The sequence below is a fragment of the Leptonotus elevatus genome, chromosome 1 (genome assembly GCF_054856555.1).
Source record: "Leptonotus elevatus isolate MCC_2025b chromosome 1, RoL_Lele_1.0, whole genome shotgun sequence".
In the NCBI taxonomy this organism is placed as follows: domain Eukaryota; kingdom Metazoa; phylum Chordata; class Actinopteri; order Syngnathiformes; family Syngnathidae; genus Leptonotus; species Leptonotus elevatus.
The window spans coordinates 22,319,382-22,342,018 of NC_141239.1; the positions used below are offsets into that span (position 1 = coordinate 22,319,382).

Below are 22,637 nucleotides of genomic sequence, written 5' to 3' on the forward strand. Positions count from 1 at the left end.
ATTTTTTTCTGGAGAACTCAGTATTGTTCATTCGGTAATTTTACCGATTTGTCATCATCATTGCTCTCTCTTTTTATTTTTTTATTTTAATTTTTTATTAATTTTTATTTTGTATGTGGGTGACCATATGTATGTGCATGTGCGTGTGTGTGTGTGTGTGCGTGCGTGTGAGTGTGTATTCATTAGTTCACCTAAAACCTATTAAAAATCCCATACCGTTCACCTAAACCGAACACTTCAGAATCCAGCTAGAGTCGTGAGGTTGTCAGGAGACCCGAGGAAGGATCAAAGAAAAGAAAGGAAAGTGAAATCCAGCACCGACCAGACATTACCTACTACCCACCGGGTTACCAACCAGAGTCTTTCACCAACCCCAGAAACATCTAAATTCCAACAAATTAGGTAAACTGTTTTAAATATAATGAGAAAAAATATATTATTTTTTAATGATGATATTTTCAGTTTTTGGTGGTGGGGTGCAACTGGCCAGAAAATGGACCGGCCGTTCGGGAAATTCCTATATTCCTGATGGCCACCCCACTCTTATATGTCGACGTCGGGCAATATTACAATATTTAAGTCACGGGCATATATTTTTTCTCCCCTACAAAAAAAATGGACTAATATTGCAGCACTGAACCCCTGAGAGGAGTGGTTTGAGTCTGGAGGACTGTATTACACTGCTCCACCATGGCAGGGAGGCCCACCATTATTTTTACATTATTTTCAACTAAGTTATTACTCTATCGAGTGATTTTATTTATACATCTTTTTTTAAATTACAAACAAAATGTGGTCGCGTAACGCATTTCCATTCATTGCAATGGGAAAATACTATATATAATAATAATAAATAGGACGAAGATTGTGTTGCATTATTCTGTTTGAATAATCCGGTGAGCACAAATGTTTGCGTTCTCTGTTTGTTTGTTTAAAACGTGAAACATTGTCTCTGGTCTACTGTGCAAGTATGCTTTTGTATTTGTTATTGATTGCCACTTGAATTGCTGAAAATTGCGGGCAAACACGCTTTTCTGACATCCTGACGTTGTCAACACCCACTCCAAACTTTGTCCTAAATAGAAACTCCAAGCCATTATCCTTTTATAGAGCTGCCACAGTTGTTGGCAGGGTTAGCAGGCATGTAAGGGGTGGAGATGGCACCTGGGGCCACAAGATAAAAGAGACCTAATAGGCCATCGGGAGTCACTTCTAGCTGGAGCGAGCCGCCTCATCACCTCTTGACAGCTTCTCGCCATGGCCCCAAAGAAGAAAGATGAACCCGCACCTGCGGCTGCGCCCAAACCGCCGGCAGAACCTGAGCGCCCTAAGACCACGGTGTTCAACCCCTCATCTATCACGGTAAAAAAAATCACACACACACACACACAAAAAACAACAACAAATACTGACGGAACCGCTGTAATTCAAGAGATTAATTGTGTGGATCACACGTATGTTATTCTACCTTTATTTTTATTGTTAATATTACTACTATTATTATAGATTTTCTTTCCACCATTTTTTGGTCCTTCAACTACTTCTACAATTCTTGACCGATTCAAACCACTCCAACGGCAACATGTTCCAAAAATGCACACTTCGGGGCTATTATTTTTCTCTTTCCTAACGTTCACTGTTTTCCCACAATTCAAAAAAAAAAAAAATCCCCATTCATTTCAAATGAGACATTCAAAAATTCACTACCATTGGAAATTCAAACTGTTCCGCTAATTTAATTCACCTTGGCATCAATCGTCAGCCCTCCCTCAATTCTCACATAGCAAAAATTCCACATTTTTCCACTAAATATTGCACATTTTTCACCTTCAAAATTTTTTGTGTTAGGCGTGTGAGGGTTAGGACTTAGGGTTAGGGTTCGTATCATTCCTATTCAAAATTCAAACATGAACCTCTTTCAATTCATCCTGCCATTCAATCTGATATATTTTACCCACGCAAAGTCTTTCCACGTTCCACATAATTCTACGTTTTTGACCCACAAATTACATTTCCAATGAAACAATCAAATGTTTTCAACATTCCCACTTATTAAAAATTCTACACTTTTTACCCACGTATTGCACATTTCCACCAATATCATGTCACCTAATTCCATCATTAAATATCATTCAATAGCATTTGACATATTTAATATCTTCCAAAAACATTTCACCTCATTCGGTATGATTCCACTTTTCTATATTTTTCATTCCGCATTCAGACGCAATTTCACGGAAATTGCTTCATCTAGTCTGAAAGATAGATGTGTTGCAATTGTGGGCACGAATTATTACTACAAAATGCTGACAGATGCAGACACAAAATGCTATAACGCTGGTCTGCAACATCACAGAGATGTATCTAAGTCAGTGGTTCTTAACCTTGTTGGAGGCACCGAACCCCACCAGTTTCATATGCTCATTCACCGAACCCTTCTTTAGTAAAAAATTAAATATGATTTTTTTTACTACTTGAGCCAAGATGTCTTTACTCATGCACTCTATTCTGTCGCTGATGGTGTCATTTGAAAGAGGAATTTGGGATAATTTACCTTCAGCCGCTGTTCCGAGTATCAGATTCGCCATCTTTAACGCAGCTGGTTTTACGAGTGTTTCGCCAATGGTGTGCGGTTTGCCCTGCTTTGCGATCATATAAGCAACTTCGTACGATGCTGTGAGGATCGGTTTGTTGATGGGTACAAATCCAAGAGCGGGCAGAGTGGCCTTTTCGTCGAATCTGGCTCTCTTCACCTTGAATTCAGCAAGTGTTGTGTTCTTGTATTCCCCATCTCCATGCAGCTTCAAGAAGTGTTCCTTCAGTTTTGCAGGTGCGAGACTAGAGTTGCTCAACTTGGCATTGCAAATCATGCAGATGGGACGCTGACTCCCGTCACGTTCCGTGATACATGTAAATCCATGTTTTACATATTCGTCCGACCACTTTCTTTTTTTGCCCGACATAGTTAGCATGGATTAAAATATTCTGTAAGAAATCACACGACACACAGACAGTCACACGTTGTGGCGGTTGGAGGTGGACGTGGGGTCGGCGTCACTAACAGCCCTCTCTAAGCGGTCTAATACTGAGGTCTCACTCTGCTGCATAAACCAGCGACCTCAAAGCGGACCGGTAGGAAATCTCAGAGCAGAACGCTTTCAATGACTGTGCCCACTAACTGCAGACTAGACTGAGGGGTGGACCTCTGCGGCGGAGTCTCCACCGAACCCGAGACCGACTCACCGAACCCCTAGGGTTCGATCGAACCCAGGTTAAGAACCACTGATCTAAGTGAAGTGTTCAATTGTGGAAAGGAAATAAACCAATGGTAACGAGAACACGGACGTGGATGCTGAACGATGATGTCACCAGGCCCAATGTCAAAATGGCATTAAAACAAATCGATGGAGGGCCATGATCTAAGATTAAAAATAAACTAACAATCACTCGAAAATGCAAACCCTCTCAGAAACGTCATGCTGAGCGATACCATCACTCGGCCTGAAATGGCAAATAAATTACATCCATTATCTGAGATTTACAAATAGAGCAGCATGTCATAGCATCCATTATTATATTCCACTCTACGTTCTCAGAACTCATCTTCTGCTCTTTTTCTAGTGTCAGCTTGACAGGTGTGTTAGTTATTGAAGCGGTTTATTTTCTATTTTTTTTATGGAGTTTTTTTTCTTTTGGTAAGGGTTGAGCAACTTGTGGGCTAAAGTTCAGCCAAGTCAGTGTTTTTTCAGTCGCTTGTACTTGTAAAGATGCTAACTCTTGATCGTCCAATGTGGCTGGATTCTAAGGCCTATAGGTTTTCCAAACAAACTCAAATTTCTCACAAATGCATTCAGTCAAATTTAGCTAGTGGTCAATTGTACAATTTTTATACAGTAAATGTACAACTTCCCCCAGTTAAATGTGTTAAAACTGTTAGCAGCTAGCTTGGCTTAAAGCTAACAGTTAAAATATTACCACAAACAATTAGCGGTTTATCGGTTGATTTTATTTATTTATTTATTTATTTATTTTATAAAGCACTTTGAGTTTCAGTTGTATGATAAGGTGCTATAAAATTAAAGTTGACTCGACTAGGGTTGACAATGTAGCAGTGTGATTGAATGCAATTTGAAGGGCATGCTGGGAAATCATTGCTCAAGTGTTCTTGATCTTTACTTGCGAATTGGATGCCAAGTGTGTCCTAAAAGGAGGGTAGGAATGATGATAATGGGAAGCAAACGATATTGCTCACTCCATTCGTCCGATTTGACTGGCAGTGATGTTTCACAGGAGTCAGGCAAAGGCAATCATGTTTTAAAAGAGCAATATAGACACCTTGTGCTGGAGACGTGGTAGTGCAAGCTTATTGTTACAGCATTGGCATTGGCAGCAACATAAAATTGCCGAATACTCTCTATATCGTTAACTCGTGTAACAATATTCTGGAGTGAAGCCACATGATGTGGTATTTATTATGTGTGAGAATAACGGACCACCCACAGCATTCATATGAAAATGTGTGCGCAAGGAGTCATGAATGATTCCATATTTTGTTTTATATGATGAAGAACCTCTCAAACGGCTGCTTTATATGACAAAAAAAGTCGGAAGCTCAGCTGATTTAAGGCTAAGGAGAAAAGAAATACCCCTCATATTTACATTTTCATACTTCTTTTTAAAATGTCCCAAAATAATGCACGGAATGAGAAGAACCGTGTCCTGTGTACTCACCCTGATCGGCATATTTCAAAATATAAATCTGATTTATTTTTTAATTTTTTAAACAAATACAATTTCCTAGAAAAGTGGGACAGATAAAATATTTGTTTATTTTTTTGGGGTTGCTTCACCTTTCTTATTCCAAGCAATATCACACAACTAAACTTTATTGAACACAACAACATAAGGTGTGACTTTTTCGAGACAATTAATTTGTGATTGGTGGAGCTGGATCATTTGCTGGATTTGGGTTTTTGGACCATTTATGATCATTTGAATTATTTTTTTATTTTTGGGGAAATAAACGTTTTTGTGATTAGTTTTATTTTTTTATATTATTTTCATTAATTTCTTTGAATATTTAGGATGGTTTACTGTATATTAATTTACATTTATAATATAATTCAATATAAAATATTTAAGATTATTTCTTTTTTGTGATTTAAAAAAATATATATTTATTGTCATTGATTTTATTGACATGATATTTTTAGACTGAGATCTTTTTATTTGTTATGATTTTGTGACTAAAAGTTTTAGTTTATTTTGTGATTTTCTTTTGGAAATATTTTGTAATCGTCACATTTTTAAAACTGTGCTGTGTTGTTCCTTTTTCCCTTTATTTTCAAGTATTTGTATTTGTCATTTACTTTCATTGACAAGCTAAAACAAATAAAATGCAGTACTACTTCATGTACTAACTAGATGTGAACGAATGATGTTAAAATGATATCCTTCTGATAAATTAAGTAAATAAAGTAATATAATATAAAAAATAGAACATGTAAAAAATGCAAGTCGATTTGCGCCCGTCGCATGAGCTCATGGTCCTCATGTGCACCCTTGACCTTGCTGGAACCCCCCGACCCTGCGGTGCTGACACACTGCATAGTCTAAAATTAAATAGACAGTAGCTGACAAGGAGCCAAGGTCAGTAACAATACACAGCGATGACAGCGGTGCTGCAACTCGATCTGATGGAAGCGCGGTTGTTGTTTTTTTTCTTTCAACCTTTTTAATCTGATGCATGTGGCCTTTTTTTGTCTCTCCAGTTGGAATTCACCCCCGAGCAAATCGAAGGTATGCTTTTAAGGCCATCATCTTGCATGCTATTTGCAGAGAGAGGGGCGACACGGTGCATTGACTAATCTCATTACGAATGTGTGGAAAAACGTTGAGACAACAGCTGGTCAGCAGTGTCAGTTGGAGTGAATGGAGGTTTTTCAGTTTTCCGTTTTTTGTTGCCAACACAAAAGTGCCACTACAACACGGGGGGAAAGATTGGAGGCTAAAGATGAAAAGTTGTTGTTTGCTCAAACAGACTTCAAAGACGCATTCCAGCTGTTCGATAGGACTCCCAACAGCGAGATGAAGATCACTTACGGCCAGTGTGGCGATCTCATCCGAGCTTTGGGACAGAATCCCACCAACGCAGAGATCATGTACGTGCTCGGGAAGCCCAAAGCTGAAGGTGTGTCAAGTTTGCTTCCTTATATTTTGGCAAGAATCTGGAGAAACATGCTCTTGATTGATTGATTGATTGATTGATTGATTGATTGATTTTTCTGGGCTCCCTCATGAACCAGGGAATAGTTTGAGCTAAATATACAGTCATGTAACACGTAAATAATATTGCTGGGAAAATAATCTGAAATCCTCTTAATCAATGGATCGCTACATTTTCAAATAATTTATAATACATTTATTTTATAACAACAATGAAGATTTTTTCCTGACATTTCAATAGAATTAAACAAATATAAACAGTGTGTTGATAATAAATTATTGATCATGCTAATAACATAATTAAATGTAAAATTAATTTGAATATCCTTTACATTATTACAATTTATAAGTAGTGATTATTGTTGATGATTTTTTATTTGAATGAAATAATTACCTTTTTTTACATATTTTTTTTAAATAAAAATAAATGTAATCCCATGGATGTTCAAAAAGAGCAATAAGAATTATTAACCGATCAAAATATACAGAACCAACAAATACACTATTTATCAAATTAAGCACAATGAAATTTTGTTGAATACATTATTTTTAATACAGTTAACGTTTCATAATTAATCCCAAGAATGATTTTTTAACTAACATTCTAAATTAAATGAAACATTGGCACATAATAATCATGAATGAATATAAACAGTACCGGCAATAATTTAAAATGTGTTTACATTTTTTCCACATCTTATTACCAAAGATTAAAAGCTTTAATGATTCTATAATGACAATAAACTGTATTTTAAAAACAACAACAACAAATGTATAGCTTTAACTTAACTGGAATAATCATTTTACATCTTTCAAACTGATTTTTAATTTAAATGATTAATTCTAGTAGCAAATATTTATATTATATATCATTACTAATTATAAAAATGTCCTTTCATTAAAAACTTTTCCCATGTGATCAATTTGGATACATACATAATATCAAAGTGGGTACCGGTAAATTAATGAGCAAATGTTAACATTCATAGAACAACAAAAATAGCGTGTGATTGATTGATTGTGTACCTAATGAAGCGTCCTCTGCTGCAGAAATGCAGTCCAAGATGCTGGACTTCGAGGAGTTCCTGCCAATCCACCAGCATATCTGCAGGGCCAAAGATCGGGGCACCTTTGAGGACTTCGTGGAGGGCTTGCGGGTGTTCGACAAGGAGGGCAACGGCACCGTCATGGGCGCTGAGTTGAGACACGTCTTGGCCACGCTGGGTAAACACCATCATTTCATATACAGTCAGCCCCCCACTCCATCTTGGCTTCCAAGTTCACGTTCTGTTGCTGTTTTTTTTTTTTTTTTTACAAACAGTTTAGAACTCAGTTTTGGTCTGCCTCCTGCTTTTTTTGGTGTAATTCCATGGTCAGCCTCTAGATGGTGGATGACAAAAATTGAAAGAATTGAAAGTATTTCAAGATCAGCCCAAATTTTTGCTGGAGATGATTGAATGTTTAATTCTCTTTAATCCTGCTTTGCTTTCTACACTGAAAGAAAGCGATTCATTTTATAATATACATCTTTTGCCATGATTATTGAACTAAACACAATTTATTAAGTTTGTTTGGTGGAATGGAACCATTTGGCTTCTTCTATTTATTTAAATGATGTTTGCATTTCAGCATACCTATATAAGTTTAAAAGTGGCAACATTTGGTGCTTTTCATAGCTCAATTAAAAACGACTCAAGACTTCTTCTGGCCCGCAGGCAAAAAATGCTGCAAAATTCTCCTGCTGAAGGCACACACGGCTCCGATGCCTTTAGCAGCCCTTTCTGAGTAGCGATGTGAGTCCGCGCATGCGTAGTCAGTTTCCAAGTACAAAAGTTCTTTACGCAAATAGGCAGATCGCTACGCAGCCTTTTTACGTCGCTGTATTATTCCTGTGCGAACGTACGTCCGCACAGCGTATTCGTGAATTCAAAACCCACTGCACGGCGGTAAGATGACGCCGCTCTGGAGAATATAAAACTATTTTCATGCCTTTCGTTTGAGGATGGGAGACCAACGCCTTAGCTACCGGATCTTTAGCAAAGTAGGGGAAAGAGAATTATTCGTACGTCACAAAGAATGGTGCAAAAGGAAAAATTGCCCTTGTGGATGTGCTTGGATTAACTGGCTGCTTCACGTTACATAATGTTTGATATTGCTATTGCTAGCTTGATTTTGTGAGGAATTAGGCTGTTTTACGGGGACATATCCACTTTATAATACGACCTTTCCGAGCGTCCCGACGGGTTTTATAAATTGTCTGGTTTTCGCTGTGCGACAAATGGGTGCACTGCAACGTGTTTACCGCATCGGGCAGACACACAGTAGGCAGACGGTGGCCCAGAACTTTAGTTTGGAGGCAAAGCGTTGAGCTGCTGTACCGGAGGGAATGGGTACGAACTAGGGGTGTGCCAAAAAATCGATTCTCACAAGAATCACGATTCTCATTTAGTATGATTCAGAATCGATTTTAAATGTCCCAAATGGATTTTATTTAAATTATTTTATACTGTCTTGCCTTTGTCTGTGTGTGCCTTTATTTGGAGCGCTGTTAATGTTGTACCCGGTTTGGCCACTGAGGGGCAGTGTGGTTCCATGCGGTCTAATACACTGTTAAATTGTAGCCACATTAGAGAGTAGAAGGAAAAAGTCACGATCAAGTTATTCCAATAAAAAAATTATAATAATTTCAGCGTGGAGCTGTTCTTTTGAGTGATAAAAGTGCCGCGGGTAGCGCGCTTATTAGCATTAGCGAGTCAGACTGGAGTAGATCATTACAATTCCTTGCACATCTATAGATTGAAGCAAAAATCATTGTCAATCAAATCATTTTGAAAAAAAAAAAAAAGCATCCTTAATCGAAAATCGATTCTGAATCTAATCGCAGACCCAAAAATCGGAATCGAATCGTGAGACATTCAAAGATTCCCCCCCCTAGTACGAACCCCGCTCGCCCCAGTAAGTAAAAAACAACAACAAAAACTCGATTGCGGATTGTTTTAATTTCTAATCATACAGAGGAGGCATACGTTAAAATAGTTTCATGTATGGCATCTTGGAGTAAACTGAGTATCATTTCAGTATCTCGGTCATGTCCTCTTTTTTTGGAAATGAAAATATGGTCACCCTAGGATACATTGTACACTCACCTGCAGACACACAAATTTGTAATTGGTGTGTGCGTCTCAATTTACGCCTGCCTACCCAAGCCTAGAGCTCACTGCACGTCACTGGTACATTGTTACAATGTTTTTACAATCATTTTTTGACTTGCTCTTGCTCTTACATGTGTTTAAAATGTATTTGCTTCTCTTCAGCCCCCGGGAAGCGTAAAAAAACATAACCTCGACAGCGAGTTAAACATCGAAAGAGTTCTAGCAATGGAAGGACATGTAGTTCTTCCCCCTAGGCTAACATTGGCTTTTTAGCAATTACCTTAGCAGCTAACGGCTAAACTTTGTTTTAACTACAGTTTCTGTACATAGAAAAGTACAACAATGAGAAACGCACAGTGACAGAACACAATATGACTGCATTATGGCTGGCATGACTTACAGATTTTGTTTTGCCAAGTTTCCCATTTGAACACGATGCTGAATGAAGTCATTCACCGTGATTCAGTCGAGCTCCCGTGCTGTGATTGTTTTAGAACTCTGCTTAGCCGCTAGGTGGCACTATTTGTCACAATCAAAAAAGGGAAGACAAAGAGCGACATCTGCAGGCTAATAAAGAATATAACTTTTTTTTTTTATACCAGACAATGAGGGGGCAGAAAAGTTTGACTTCAAACATTTGTTTAAACACTTTTTGTGTGTTTATATGCTGTAAAACCATTTCACAGTTTTTCAATATGACAAATTTCACTTATTGGCGAGGTGCTCTGATCCGCAACCATGCATGAGGGATTACTTTTAATCCGACAGTGATGTCATAAAATGTGATCGTTTTGTGGTCTTTTAGGTGAGAAGATGCGTGAGGATGAGGTGGAGCAGCTGATGCAGAACCAAGAGGATGCCAACGGATGCATCAATTATGAAGCTTTTGTCAAATACCTCATGGCCTCGTGAACGAAACGTGATTTCAGAGTCCACTCTGCGTTATGATGACAATTCCTATTGGCTGTCCTCCTTCAGTTCACTGGAACAACAATGCCATCTGTGTGAATATCAGTCTGTATAGTACCATATGTCGATAGTGGATCAGTGATAATTGCCCTGTTCATAATGTCAAGCAAGGAAGAGAAGAAATACAGAACATTTCAAATACTTACGTTTGAATGTGTATTTGTTTTCTATATGAAGCTCCTACGTGATATGCTGTAGTGTTGTATTACAATAAGCAATAATCGGGGGGAAGCTTACCAAGACCTAGTTATAATAAAAATTATAATTTAATCAGAAATTAATATTAAAATATTGACATTTTAGAATCTACAATTATGTTCTGATTGCAAATACAAAGATGTCATTTATTTTTTAATATTTACAAATAATGATTTTGACTTTTTCCATTAAAATTATGCACAAATTAATATATCACATATAATAATATATTATATTAATATAGTAATATAAATCGTCTTTTAAAATTATATAATGCTTTAAATTACTATTTAATTTTTTTTTTACTAATTGCCAAGAATAATACAACATTTGAATCATTCTAACTATACATTATTCAAAAGTTTTCCGAAATCATTAGCATAAAAAAAATGTTAATCATAACGTTAACTTAAGTTAATCAGGCAATTGTGCTATTAGGACTAAAGTATTTTTTTTTATTATTATTATAGAGCATATAAAATAAATGTTTAATATTATTAAATGAGTTTCTACACAAATTGTAAATTAAATAATCAAATTGTGTGAAAATATTACAAAAAATATTTTAATTAATGCAAATTATTTAAACAATATATATTAATAAAAACAAATTAAAACATTTTCAAGGCATGCTACACGAAGTAAATAATACATGTATAATAATTATTCTGTATTATTTTCATACTACATGTCCACTAAAGTGTAAGATAGCAACTTCTATGAAAATCTATTTAGGCCTATATATATTTGTTTTAAAATAGTCGTTCAACAAATCGCAATTTTATTGTAGAATATTGTAATACTGTAATTTTTTTTTGATAGGGAACAAGTTAGTTATAGTTGAGAAGTACCGGTAGTAGTAACTCTCCTTTTTGGCCACATGAGGACGCTGTTGTTCAATGTCATTTCATCTTTTGCACAGGCATACGTATGAGCAGTTAAACTGAAAAGCATTTAAAACTCATTCAATGCCAGAGACATATTTTCATGTATCCAGACATTCAATCACAGGCACAAAAACAAAGAAACAATTAGCAGGGTAAAGAAGGATCTGAAAACGGTTGGCACTGATTAAAGTAACAATGTGTATCCACTGAAGAGGCTGACATGTTTCACCGCCATCTTCCTGCTACGGATGCCTTAAGGACAACTTTGCCAACATAGTTAGCGCTGGGGGTGCTTGCATCTAGTGTCGGACCCGCGGGGTCAACTACTGCTTTACCTTCCACAGCTGGGGCCTGCAGGTGGTCATCGCTGAGTCCCGTCATTCAGGCTCCCGCCGCTTGTCGCCTTCTGCTTTGCTCTCGCAAGCTTTTACTAGCTTTTTGTTTATTAGCTTCTCCCGCTAGTTGCTCTCGTTAGGCACTCCAGCCCTATGGCTCCGCCTAACGCCAACTAGCTGCTCGTGTTAACTGCCGCGGCTAAATCCAGCTCGCTCTTTCTCTCGGCGTCGTTTCATGCTTCACGCTGGCTGCCAAGTCGCCGTCGCTCGCCGAGATGCTCATTCGCTCACGTAAAAAATGAGAATTGGTGGTAGGCTTGCGAAGTGTGATCTCTCTGAGCCACCGTAGTGTGCGTTCACCGCTTCGGCAGGATCCTATGATATAGCGACATCTAGTGGTCACTTATTACACACGCTCACTTTTAATAAATATTTACTTTCATAATTCAGGGGATTTTTTTCCATTGTATTGGTAATACCATTCAAATTTGTATCATTAAAAGTGAGTACTGACCCATATGTAGAGTTAATTAACAACAGAAATAATACTGTTAATAATTACTCATCTATATCGGGGGAGACTGGGGCTTGTTGTATCACGGGTAAGTTTTCACTTGCAATTTTCTTCTCCACCAGAGGGCGCAATGAAAAAGTGGATTGCTAGTTTTCTTCTTGTAAATGGTCAGGGGTTGTGTACTGTCTGAAAAGAGAATAGCACTTTGTGAGCTGAGTTGAGTGCCAGTTATCTGTTTTGCACAACCCAAAGTAAAAACATTTTTTAAACTTCATATATTTTGAAACAGGCGTAGTGCATAGACAAATTCTAGCAGCAAATCATGTGGACTCGTTAGAGGAGAGATTCGGGCATCTTGTCATGCCTCAGTCACTGCTCTGTATTAAGCTAACTTTAAACTAGAGCAAGCATTAGCCAACATGGTAGTTTGGGGCACCTTGTCTCAGTAATTTTGGGGTTTGTTGTCACATACACAAAGAATGTGGCCAATGAAGAATGCACCTCTGGCAACTCAGTATACATATGCCAGAATTGCCCTTCAGATGATGAGTCTGAAGAGTGAGGAAATGAGTTTGCTAGGTTTTGTTTCATTGATTAAAAATTGATTTGCCAGTTGTTGTTGGAAATACATTATGCCTACATGTCAGGACTGGTTTAAGTTTCATGATGAAACATCCATTAAATAAAAGGCTTTAAAAAAAAAATCATTTTAATCTCAAATTTCCAGTTTAAGGGAAGCAAGACAGGCATTTGAGGCTGAGAGCTATGACCTATATGCCAGCAGCTCATAAGGGCTTTAATCTATTTCATAATATTTTATGTTAAAGTTTGCTGAAATGACTATGGTAAATTTTCAAGATCAATGACAAACAATTTCTCTGGCTGTAAAAACAAAACAAGAGAACAAGGATAATTTTGTCCTTGTTTCATTAGTTGCGAAATCCAGTGTAACGTCTTACCATATAGTGTGACAACTTACCCATTGGTGGGGCAACATGTCACATGTTCACTCCCTCTATTTGATGGCTTAAAACTCTGCACTGACACCAAGTATGGAAATGACATGAATACAAAAAAATATACTTGACACTTTAGTCTTTGATCTGGTATATATTTTGTTTATATATGATGTATCGATTCCAAGAAATATATAAAAGTATAAAAAGTGATACAACTTGCCCCGATCTCCCCTTATAATCTGGATCCCTCCCTACACCCCCACGCACACACACACACACGCACCCCCACGCACACACACATCATTCGGGCAGTAAAAAAAGAAGAAGAATCCTATCGATAAAATATATGTCATCATGTTTTCTTTTTGTTGGTGGTATTGAGTGATAACATCCAATATTAGGTTAGAAATGATTACAAATACATGAATGCTGTTGGTAAAATGCTAACAATTAGTATGCTAACATATATCAAGGGCAGGGCAGAATGATTTTGCCATTTTGTACATAGTCTGATACAATTTCTAATAAAAATGAACAAAAATGCTAACATGCTAACAGCCGTCCCAGTGAGTGGGTTAGCATACCAACTGTTAGCATGAAAATAAAAAATACATATTATAAAACAGAGCAAAATACTATTGAATCCATTGGGAGTAGCAGTGTAAGTGTAAGTCTGTTAAAGTGGACTGCGAGTGAGAAAGCACTGCTATCACATGGATGTTAATGTGCACACACGACCTCTGTCTTTTTGCATTGGAGCTAATTGCTAGCGAAGCATTTTAAAAAGGACACAAAGACGCCGTGGGCACAATGAAGTGTACTGTACTGTACTGTCACTGCGACTGGACGCTGCCTTTGCATCACGTCTATCCTACTGTTGTCAAAGCATGGGAAGCAGGATTTGTCACAACAAAGCATTATTAGAGTGCTTTAGTGGTGTTTCAGCTAATTGTTTGGGGAAGGGGTTGCGGCGGGGAGTGCGCTGGGTCCTGGGGGCATTTATGTGAGGGTAGGCGCCTAGTTTCTGCTCCACTTCACCAGGAAATGTTGGAATTATGAAAGCCGCCTTCCCACGGAAGTTGGGTCTGCATTTTCTTCTGTTTGAACTAGGGGCCCAACAAAACGAGAAATGCTAAAAGGATAACTCATAACATGTTAACAAACGACATTAAACCCATATCCGTAATTACATTCTGGAGCATCTCGTACCTCAAAAGATGTGTAAAAATGCCTAGAAGTCTAGTGAAACGGCTAGAATGCTAACATGCTAACAGTTGGTTAAAAAACTAAACCAAACGCAAAAAGTGGCAAGGTAGATCAATAAGTTACATCTTGCCCTGTTTTCTGCTACTATTTCTGATAAGAATTGATACAATGCTAATATTCCAGCATTTGGTATAACATTGTCTTGCTACATGTTGAAATGAAGCTAAAACATTATCACTTAATATACTGACATACCATCTTACCCTAACAAAAATTGATCAAATGGTAACATGGAACAGTTGGTATGCTAACATATAGCAACGTAGCTTAGCAAGTTGACTTGTACTGAACCCTGAGGGACGCCTTGGCTCAGTGGTGTATTAGTAGTAGAGTAGAGTAGAGTAGAGTAGAGCAAATGCTTTGTTAATGTTTTATGGGAAGCTAGAACTGATAACTGGCCTTTCCATTCATATCAATGGGAAAAGTTTATTTAAAATATGAGTGCTGGTGCGTGGTCACGGAACAAAGTAATTCTTAAGTCAAGGCACCACTTCAGAATAAATGTATCTGCACATTAGTTCCCATGCAGTAATGGTGTACAGCGCAATGCCCGGAGTGATATATCAAATTTATACAAAATATTCATGTAATAAAATGTACACTTTACATATGCATATTAATTAAGTTGTGGAAATATACATTAGACGGTGACACAGGAGTGGATTTTCTCTCCCGTCCCATCCAAATCCCAGTTCCGGACCATTGTAAATAAATAAATAAATAAATAAATAAATAAATAAATAAATAAATAAATAAATAAAAACCTTGTCCCATCCCCTTATGAAAACGTTTCCCGTCCAGTTTCATCACTGTTTCAAGAAATCCAGCACAACCAGAAGCACCATTGCCTTGTGGAACATGTAATTCTATTGGCTAACATAACGCTTATGGGAAGATAAAAAATAAATTACTGCACATGTGTCTGAGGTTTTTCTCCTTTTTTTGGTCCTTCTGGATAATCCTGCTTCCGTGAACTTTTTTATCCTGTACCGTGATTGAAGGCAAAGTTGACTCCCATCCCGTGAAACTCCTACGAGATTTCCCCCAAAAAATGTCAAGCTCTAATTGTACACAGTACAACAAACACAAACATTGAACCACTTATCATAATAAATGTTACTCATTTACAGTTAAAGCGAGCACAAAATCAATATTAAAATAGCTAAGACAATGTAAACAAGATGAAGAATTTGACACATTTGTCAAACATAAAATTAGGTTATCTTAGCATAGAAAAATGAAAATATGTAGCAAAAAAATATTTTGTTAAAAAGAAGGTACAAAAAGGAATACTGTATAGTTGTAAGGTCAAGCAGAAACAAAAATGTAAGAAAGCATTGCATTTGGGTCAGTTGAAAGACTGAGATGCTTCAGATGGAGATGCTAGCTAGCAAGCCAAGTTGTTAGCCAAGTGTATTGATTTCACATACTCACAAGTAAAAGTTGTCTTTGAAGGTTAACTTCAAACTTCTTAGCTGCCTTTCCTCCAAACTGTCTAGGAGATAAAACTGTACCAATGTTCTGTTAATTTTTAATTTTCATGCTAAACTAGGCTACGCTAAGCTACTTCAGAAGATGTCTTTACAGGTGACCGTCAAACATTTTAGCTGCCTTAAAGCAATGTATTTTCAACAATGCCACACCAATGCTCAGTTAATGGGCTAGGCTAAGCTAATTAGCCCATTGGTGTTTTGATTTATTCATTTTAAAGCATTTTAGCAAAAAAGGATTGTGGCATGATATATATATATATTTTTTTCTTTTTTTCTTTTTTTCTTTTGACTTTTGGGGAGCAAAAAAGTGCATATACAGTTAAACTACAGTCATACTATTGTATTCTTAACATTCTTCGTGTAATTCATTAGAATTTGTTGGCATATTTATGCCTTGTAATTTTGGCTGGTTTAGAGATAGAGATGCATTTTTTAAATGTACCCCTTTCCCTTCGAGGGCTCAATATGACGGCAGCAATTGAATTCCGCTTGGATTCTGAACTTAATTTAATATGACGTATTTCCAAGGGGGGGGGGGGGGGGTGAAATGTATTTAGCGGAAAATAAATCAAATTTGAGCTAAATAGTAAATGGAGAAGACTTTATCTACATCATACTGTACTATGTCCGAAGCATTTTACAAAGCCCAACAATAAATTTTTTGAAAACGTATTTAGACGCACAGCATTGTTCTAACTACAGAAAAGTTGTTCTTTTAGGTTTCAAATAAGTCCTTAAGTAGATAGATACCGGCGGTGGAAACGAGGCTTTAGTCTCTTGTCTTCCTTCCTTGTCTGTTGTTTATTAAATGTTCTAAGTTGACTGAACCTGACAAGAAGAAAGTCGCTAGATTTGTCAATAGTCGCCAAGAGGCTTTGGAAAGTCGCCAGATTTAGCGAGAAAGTTGGCAAGTTGGCAACACTGGCTCGCTGCGGAGACCATTGATATGTTAGCACTAGAGCAAGCTGTGTGTTTGGCTCTAATCAGTTCATTAAATATATATTTTTTGTTGTTGCAATTTTGACGCATGATGATTGGGTTGCTATAAACATCAGATACGCGTCTATGATACAAATCACGTGTTATTTTATAATCGGGGCTTTAACAGAGTATTGACAACTATGCCGACAGCCGTTTCCCCAAAATGTCTTTCTTCCTTTTTCTAAACGACTGAATTGTCCGTCCAGGTCCTGCTACCACGTGCATTTGTGCTTGCTTTACGTCAAATCACCAAATAATATTTGCAGGGTGCCATGAAAAGATACAGAACTATATCAAAAGAGCACCGGGTATATAATTGAATGTGTATGGACTCTATACACGTTCTATTTTAAGATGCATCAACTGGCGTTCTCACATAGTTTAAGTCCGTAACTGTCAAACAGTTGCCATGGGGGGGAAAAAAAACACCGGTGACATGTATAATGCCACGTGGTAGTTTTATATCTGTAGATGTAAATAAACTATTTTGCCTTCATCAAAGGCCTTTCACAGCCTTATTTATGTTATTTTATAGTTTTTTGCGTCACATAAGCAAAAATTCACCGTTTCGATTGACATGTTTCATTTCCTGTTTTGTTTTGGTAAAACTGTTTTGGTAAAACTGGAAAAAACTTCCATCCATCCATCCATCCATTTTCTTAACCGCATGTCCTCACAAGGGTCGCGGGGGTTGCTGGAGCCTATCTCAGCTGGCTTCGGGCAGTAGGCGGGGTACACCCTGAACTGGTTGCCAGCCAATCGCAGGGCACACAGAGACGAACAACCATACTCGCAATCACACCTATGGACAATTTGGAGTGTCCAATTCACCTGCCATGCATGTTTTTGGAATGTGGGAGGAAACCGGAGTACCCGGAGAAAACCCACGCAAGCACGGGGAGAACATGCAAACTCCACCCAGGAAGGCCGAAGCCCGGACTTGATCTCACAACCTTTGCACTGGGAGGCGGACATGCTAACCAGTCAGCCACCGTGCCGCCTGGAAAAAACTTAATCAACTAAAAGAAGAAAGTTTCTTTTGATCGTTCTGGTGCTAATGTTACCACAGAACGCAATATTCTGTAAGTCTTGCCAATAACGGGGAAGTCTGCTTTCAAAATGGCCGTCGGTGCATGAGTTAAATACCACACGACTTGCTTCGCTCCAGCCAAGGAGCCGTTGAAAACGCAATCACCCGGCCCGATTCTTCATAAAATGGCCGACAGCAGTTTGCCATTACAGCCCGTGACCACATGAGCACGTCTACGTGCGGCTGCTGGTCCCCACCACATGTGTTACCCAGCATGTGTGTGCGTGCGTTCACACAGCGGTGGTCTGCTTAATGCTGTGGAAGCTGACCCGCGTGGGGGACGTGGGAATGGACATGGCCCGCGCCACTCGCACCCGCAGCGCGTGATTGTCCTGCCAGCGGTGCCAGCGTTTCCTCACCGCCGAGCGAACCTGTGGCGACAAAAAAAGATGGCTGCAGTTGGGCCAGGGGAGGTCAAGCATGGCGTATGTCAGGAGAAAAAAATTAGCACGTTTAAATGGAAAAACTAAAATAATAATAATAGTATTGGAAAAAAAATTGTAAAATAATGTTTACATATTCCTTAATTATTGAGTGGTTAATAATTATGATTACATTAATTAAAAATAAAAAAAAATTAAATCACAAAATTTTTTAACATATTTTGAGCGCTGCAGAAAAGTGAAGGCTATTGAGTGCAATGCTTCAGCATGTTTATTATTGTAACTGCAAAAAGACCAAATGTAACACTACTAATAATAAGCACAACTTTAGCCCTTTTGCTTGGTTAGCATACGACAAAGACAGCCACTGTTCGAGGTGTTAAAAAACAGACACGGCAATCGCTCAGCTATCCGCGCTCCAGGTTTCTACTGATTAGCGAGCAGTCAGAGAATATTTGATTACCGTAAAGGCGGCAAGCTTGTAAATGCACTCAGGATGGCGTGAGAAACGAGAGAGACGCCATCCAATTAGAGTTAGATCACATTCGACAACCTCATGAAAATGCATCGAGTTACGTTAGCTCCTCTTGCGTTTTTCTTAATGAAAGCTACGCCACACACGATTGAGTCCAATTTGGTTACACAAAGAAATCTAGCGAGGATTTTAGATTACACCAAATATTTGATTTTAGATGGATCATCTTTTTACAAATGAATGAATTCATGTGTTATACTCACCTCCCCGTTAAGGAAGCAGTAGAAGACGGACACAAAGAAGCCCTGCGGAAAAACACACATCAGTGCCATGCGGTGTAATCACGTCGCAATTAGATCACACTAACTAATGACACATTATTGCTCTCTACAGAATGAAAGACATTTACACGGAGCAAATGGTGTGAACCCCAATGCGGCATTTGAGTGTTTGTGAGGTTTAGCTTCCAATAAATCCACGGTTACGTCACATCTGTGTGTGTACCCTTTATAGTGTCTGTATGTACCTTACCTATATGTGCATTACTGGCTATTGTTTATATTTGTATAAGTTTTGTCCTCACCTCGGTGTATACCATTTTTGGCTTGTGTGACAGTGTGTACCTTGTAACTATGTGTATACCATTTTTGGCATATGTGTATAACTTGTAGTGTGTAAACCATTTTTGTATGTACATTCAACTAACAACTGTGTGTATACCGTATCTGAGTGTGTGTTTGTGCCTATACGGTAACCGTGTGCGTACCATATTTAGGTGTGTTAATTCACAACTATGTGTACACCATTTTGGTGTGGTTGTGCATCTTGTAATTGTGTCTATACCATGTGTTGTGTATGTGTTTACATCACACTTTAAAACTAATACATGTGCATGTGAATATCTTGTATACCTTCTACATGTGCACACCATTTTGGCATGGCTGTGTACCAAGAGCCTTGTAACTGTGTGCATGCCATTTTTTGTTGTATTTACTTCACACCTATGCATATGCCATTTGTGTGTGTGCGTGCGTGCGTGTCTGTGTGTGTGTGTGTACACCTTAAAACTATCTACCTACCATATTTAGATGTTTGTTTAAATCACAACCGCGTGTATACCATTTTGGTGGGCCGGTGCACCTTGTAATTGTGTGTACACCATTTTTGTGTATGTGTTTATACCGCACTGTAAAACTAATACTGTGTGTAAATGTCTGTGTATACCTTCTACATATACGTGTGTTTCTTTTGAGTGTGTGGCATGTATTTGTGTGTGTGTCTGTGCATGATAAATGATGCTTGTCACATCTGATGTTTGGTTACCATTTGAAAGTTTTTCTTTAACAACAGTTACTATAATTTATTAAAAGTCCATTCTAAAACGTTAATCATCTTCAATAAATTGATCAAACAGCCTTCTAGAACACATTGTGCTTGAGGTCCAATATTTGTATTACTCAAAAAATATATAGCAACAGGAGAGCAATCGTGCCCACACGGCCGACTTGTTTGTGACAGCTGAGAGCGCAGAACAGCGTCGGGATGTCTTCCTTCCTCACATCTTCCTCCCCCGCCGGAAAGACCCCACGAGCACGCACACACCCGCAGAAGAAAAGTTTCAACGAGAGCCAGCAGGGAGTCGACATGAGTCACACGGAAACCGCAGCGCTCGAGCCGCCACGCTTACCTGAAAGGACTGCAGGAAGGAGTTGAAATAGACGAAGACGATCTGCGAGATGTCGTCCCCGCCCGGGTTCACAAAGAACAGCATGTAGGTGATGCCCAGCAGAGGAAGCAGCACCAGCGTGGCCTTCACGGCCTTTCTGTGGATTAAAAGATTAAAAAGAAATATATATATATATATATATATATAAATAATACAATAAATAATTGGGTCACTACTATATGGATTTCGTAATTTGCGGGGTTGGTCTCAATAAATGAGGGATTACTGTAAACCAATTTCATGTTTTTGCATTTACTTCCCTCTCTCTGTGTATACCGTTTTTGGTGTGTGTGTTTATGTGTGTACCTTACACTTGTGTATATACCTTTTGAGTGTAGATGAATGATTTTGTAGGCATTAGAATCTTAGTATTATGACCGTGTTTTGGGTTAATAATTACAATAATGAAAACATTAGGTTTCCCACGTAGGATTTCAAACTGGGGTTGATATTTCAAAGTAGGGTATCCAGCCACAGTTAGGGTTTCAAACTATGAATAGGGTTTGAAATGAAGTTTTTTTTAAGTTGGGTAAGGTTCCAAAGAAGGGTTTTAAACTACGGTTAGGGTTCCAGAGTAGTGTTTTAAACAAGGAGTATGGTTCGAAATGAGGTTTTTAAACAATTGTTTTGTATTGTATTGAGTTCCAAATTTGGGTTACAAACTAGAATTAGGGTTTCAAGGTACGGTACGGTAGTAAGTAGTGTTTTAAATGAAGGTTAGGTTTTCAATGCAGGCTTAGGTAAAACAAACAAAAAGCAAAGGATCAGTTGGGCCCTAATAATAATGAATTAAAAAAACGAAAAAACTAACAAGGAAAATGTGTGTGTATGCCTTGTATATGTGTGTGTGTGTGTTTGTTAAATTGTGGTCAACAACAAATCAGTGATCTTAAAACATCGCCACCCAGACAGCTTGGCACATTATCACATGAATGCAGCCAGCACACACGCGGCATGAAGTGTGATATTTCCCTTTCTAAAAATGTCACCATGGTTACGTGTCTTTAAATGAAAATAATGCGCTTCCAGATGGCGAGCAGCTCAACTCGTGAGACGAGCTCGGCTAATGAACCACGATTAATATCAATAATTCATCCCGGAGCTACTTGCAACGAGAGATCCGATCTAAATAAATGTGCCGTCTAATGTGAGCATTGAAAGCGTTCACGGATATAAAAAAGGTCTTTCGAGTACAAAAAAAAAAAACACCGCATCTTGAAATAACAACAAAGACATCATTATGACGTTAATGAAATGTTTTTGAATGGAATCTCATTGACTGCAGCGAGAGGAAGCTCTTAAACCTGAAAGCAGCGATTAGACGCGCAATGAACGAAATGTATCAAAGCCGATGCGCTAAGACAAGAAAAAGCCAAAGAAAAAGCCCACTCACCTGTACTGTATGGTTTCTGAGGTGGTCGACGCCCTCAGTTTGGTCATCAGTATCCTGACGATATTGAAGAGGAAAACAAAGTTTATCTAGAAAAGAAAAAGACGGCGCTCAGTCTTTTGTGAAAAGCTCCAAAATGGGCTGCTTCAACCCAAAATGGAGGACTTCCTGTTCACTTTCTAACATGGATTCTTAAGACTTTTTCACGTGTCCTCCTAAGACAGACATGTCCATTGAGTTTCATGTCAATTTGTGGATCAATTGCTCATATTTTCCAAATGTACAGTACAAAATCCTGCAGTGATGCTGACCAGTAGCACAAGAATGACAGGCCCTTGGTAAATATAGTCGATGTATTTCCCGGGGTCCTTCCCGAACCAGCACCTGTTGAGGGGACACGCACAGTGAACGGCAAGGCAATACAAGTAATTAGCTTAATTGACTAAATCATTTAAATTTCCTGTCACAAGATCAATAGAAAATACCAATATGCTTGCGAAATTTTTTGTGTAGAATGTCAATCATGTAAGTCATCAATGATAGAATCAAGGCCACTGGACTCTTCTTGTTGATATCATTTCTTGTGTTTTTGTC

The 22,637-nt window shown here is 38.2% G+C and overlaps 2 protein-coding genes across 3 annotated transcripts in view; one reads left to right on the forward strand and one right to left on the reverse strand.

The window, feature by feature from the left end:
- Positions 1 to 1,215: 1,215 nt before the first annotated feature.
- On the forward strand, positions 1,216 to 10,481 carry myl13 (myosin, light chain 13). The gene is made up of 5 exons (XM_086084476.1): positions 1,216 to 1,362; positions 5,772 to 5,799; positions 6,041 to 6,190; positions 7,276 to 7,449; positions 10,183 to 10,481. Exons 1-5 carry the CDS (start codon positions 1,258 to 1,260, stop codon positions 10,287 to 10,289), a joined length of 564 nt encoding a protein of 187 aa, XP_085940602.1. The 5' UTR covers positions 1,216 to 1,257; the 3' UTR covers positions 10,290 to 10,481.
- A 3,039-nt stretch (positions 10,482 to 13,520) lies between these two features.
- The window catches only part of crhr2 (corticotropin releasing hormone receptor 2), a 58,865-nt gene continuing 49,748 nt past the window's right edge, over positions 13,521 to 22,637 (reverse strand). For both annotated transcript variants that reach the window (XM_086084721.1, XM_086084730.1), the window contains 5 exons: positions 22,355 to 22,427; positions 22,047 to 22,132; positions 20,615 to 20,750; positions 19,191 to 19,232; positions 13,521 to 18,440 (listed from right to left, as the gene is read on the reverse strand). In XM_086084721.1, coding sequence (XP_085940847.1) covers positions 18,300 to 18,440; positions 19,191 to 19,232; positions 20,615 to 20,750; positions 22,047 to 22,132; positions 22,355 to 22,427 — 478 coding nt within the window. In that variant the 3' untranslated portion in view covers positions 13,521 to 18,299. The remainder of the gene's footprint in view (positions 18,441 to 19,190; positions 19,233 to 20,614; positions 20,751 to 22,046; positions 22,133 to 22,354; positions 22,428 to 22,637) is intronic.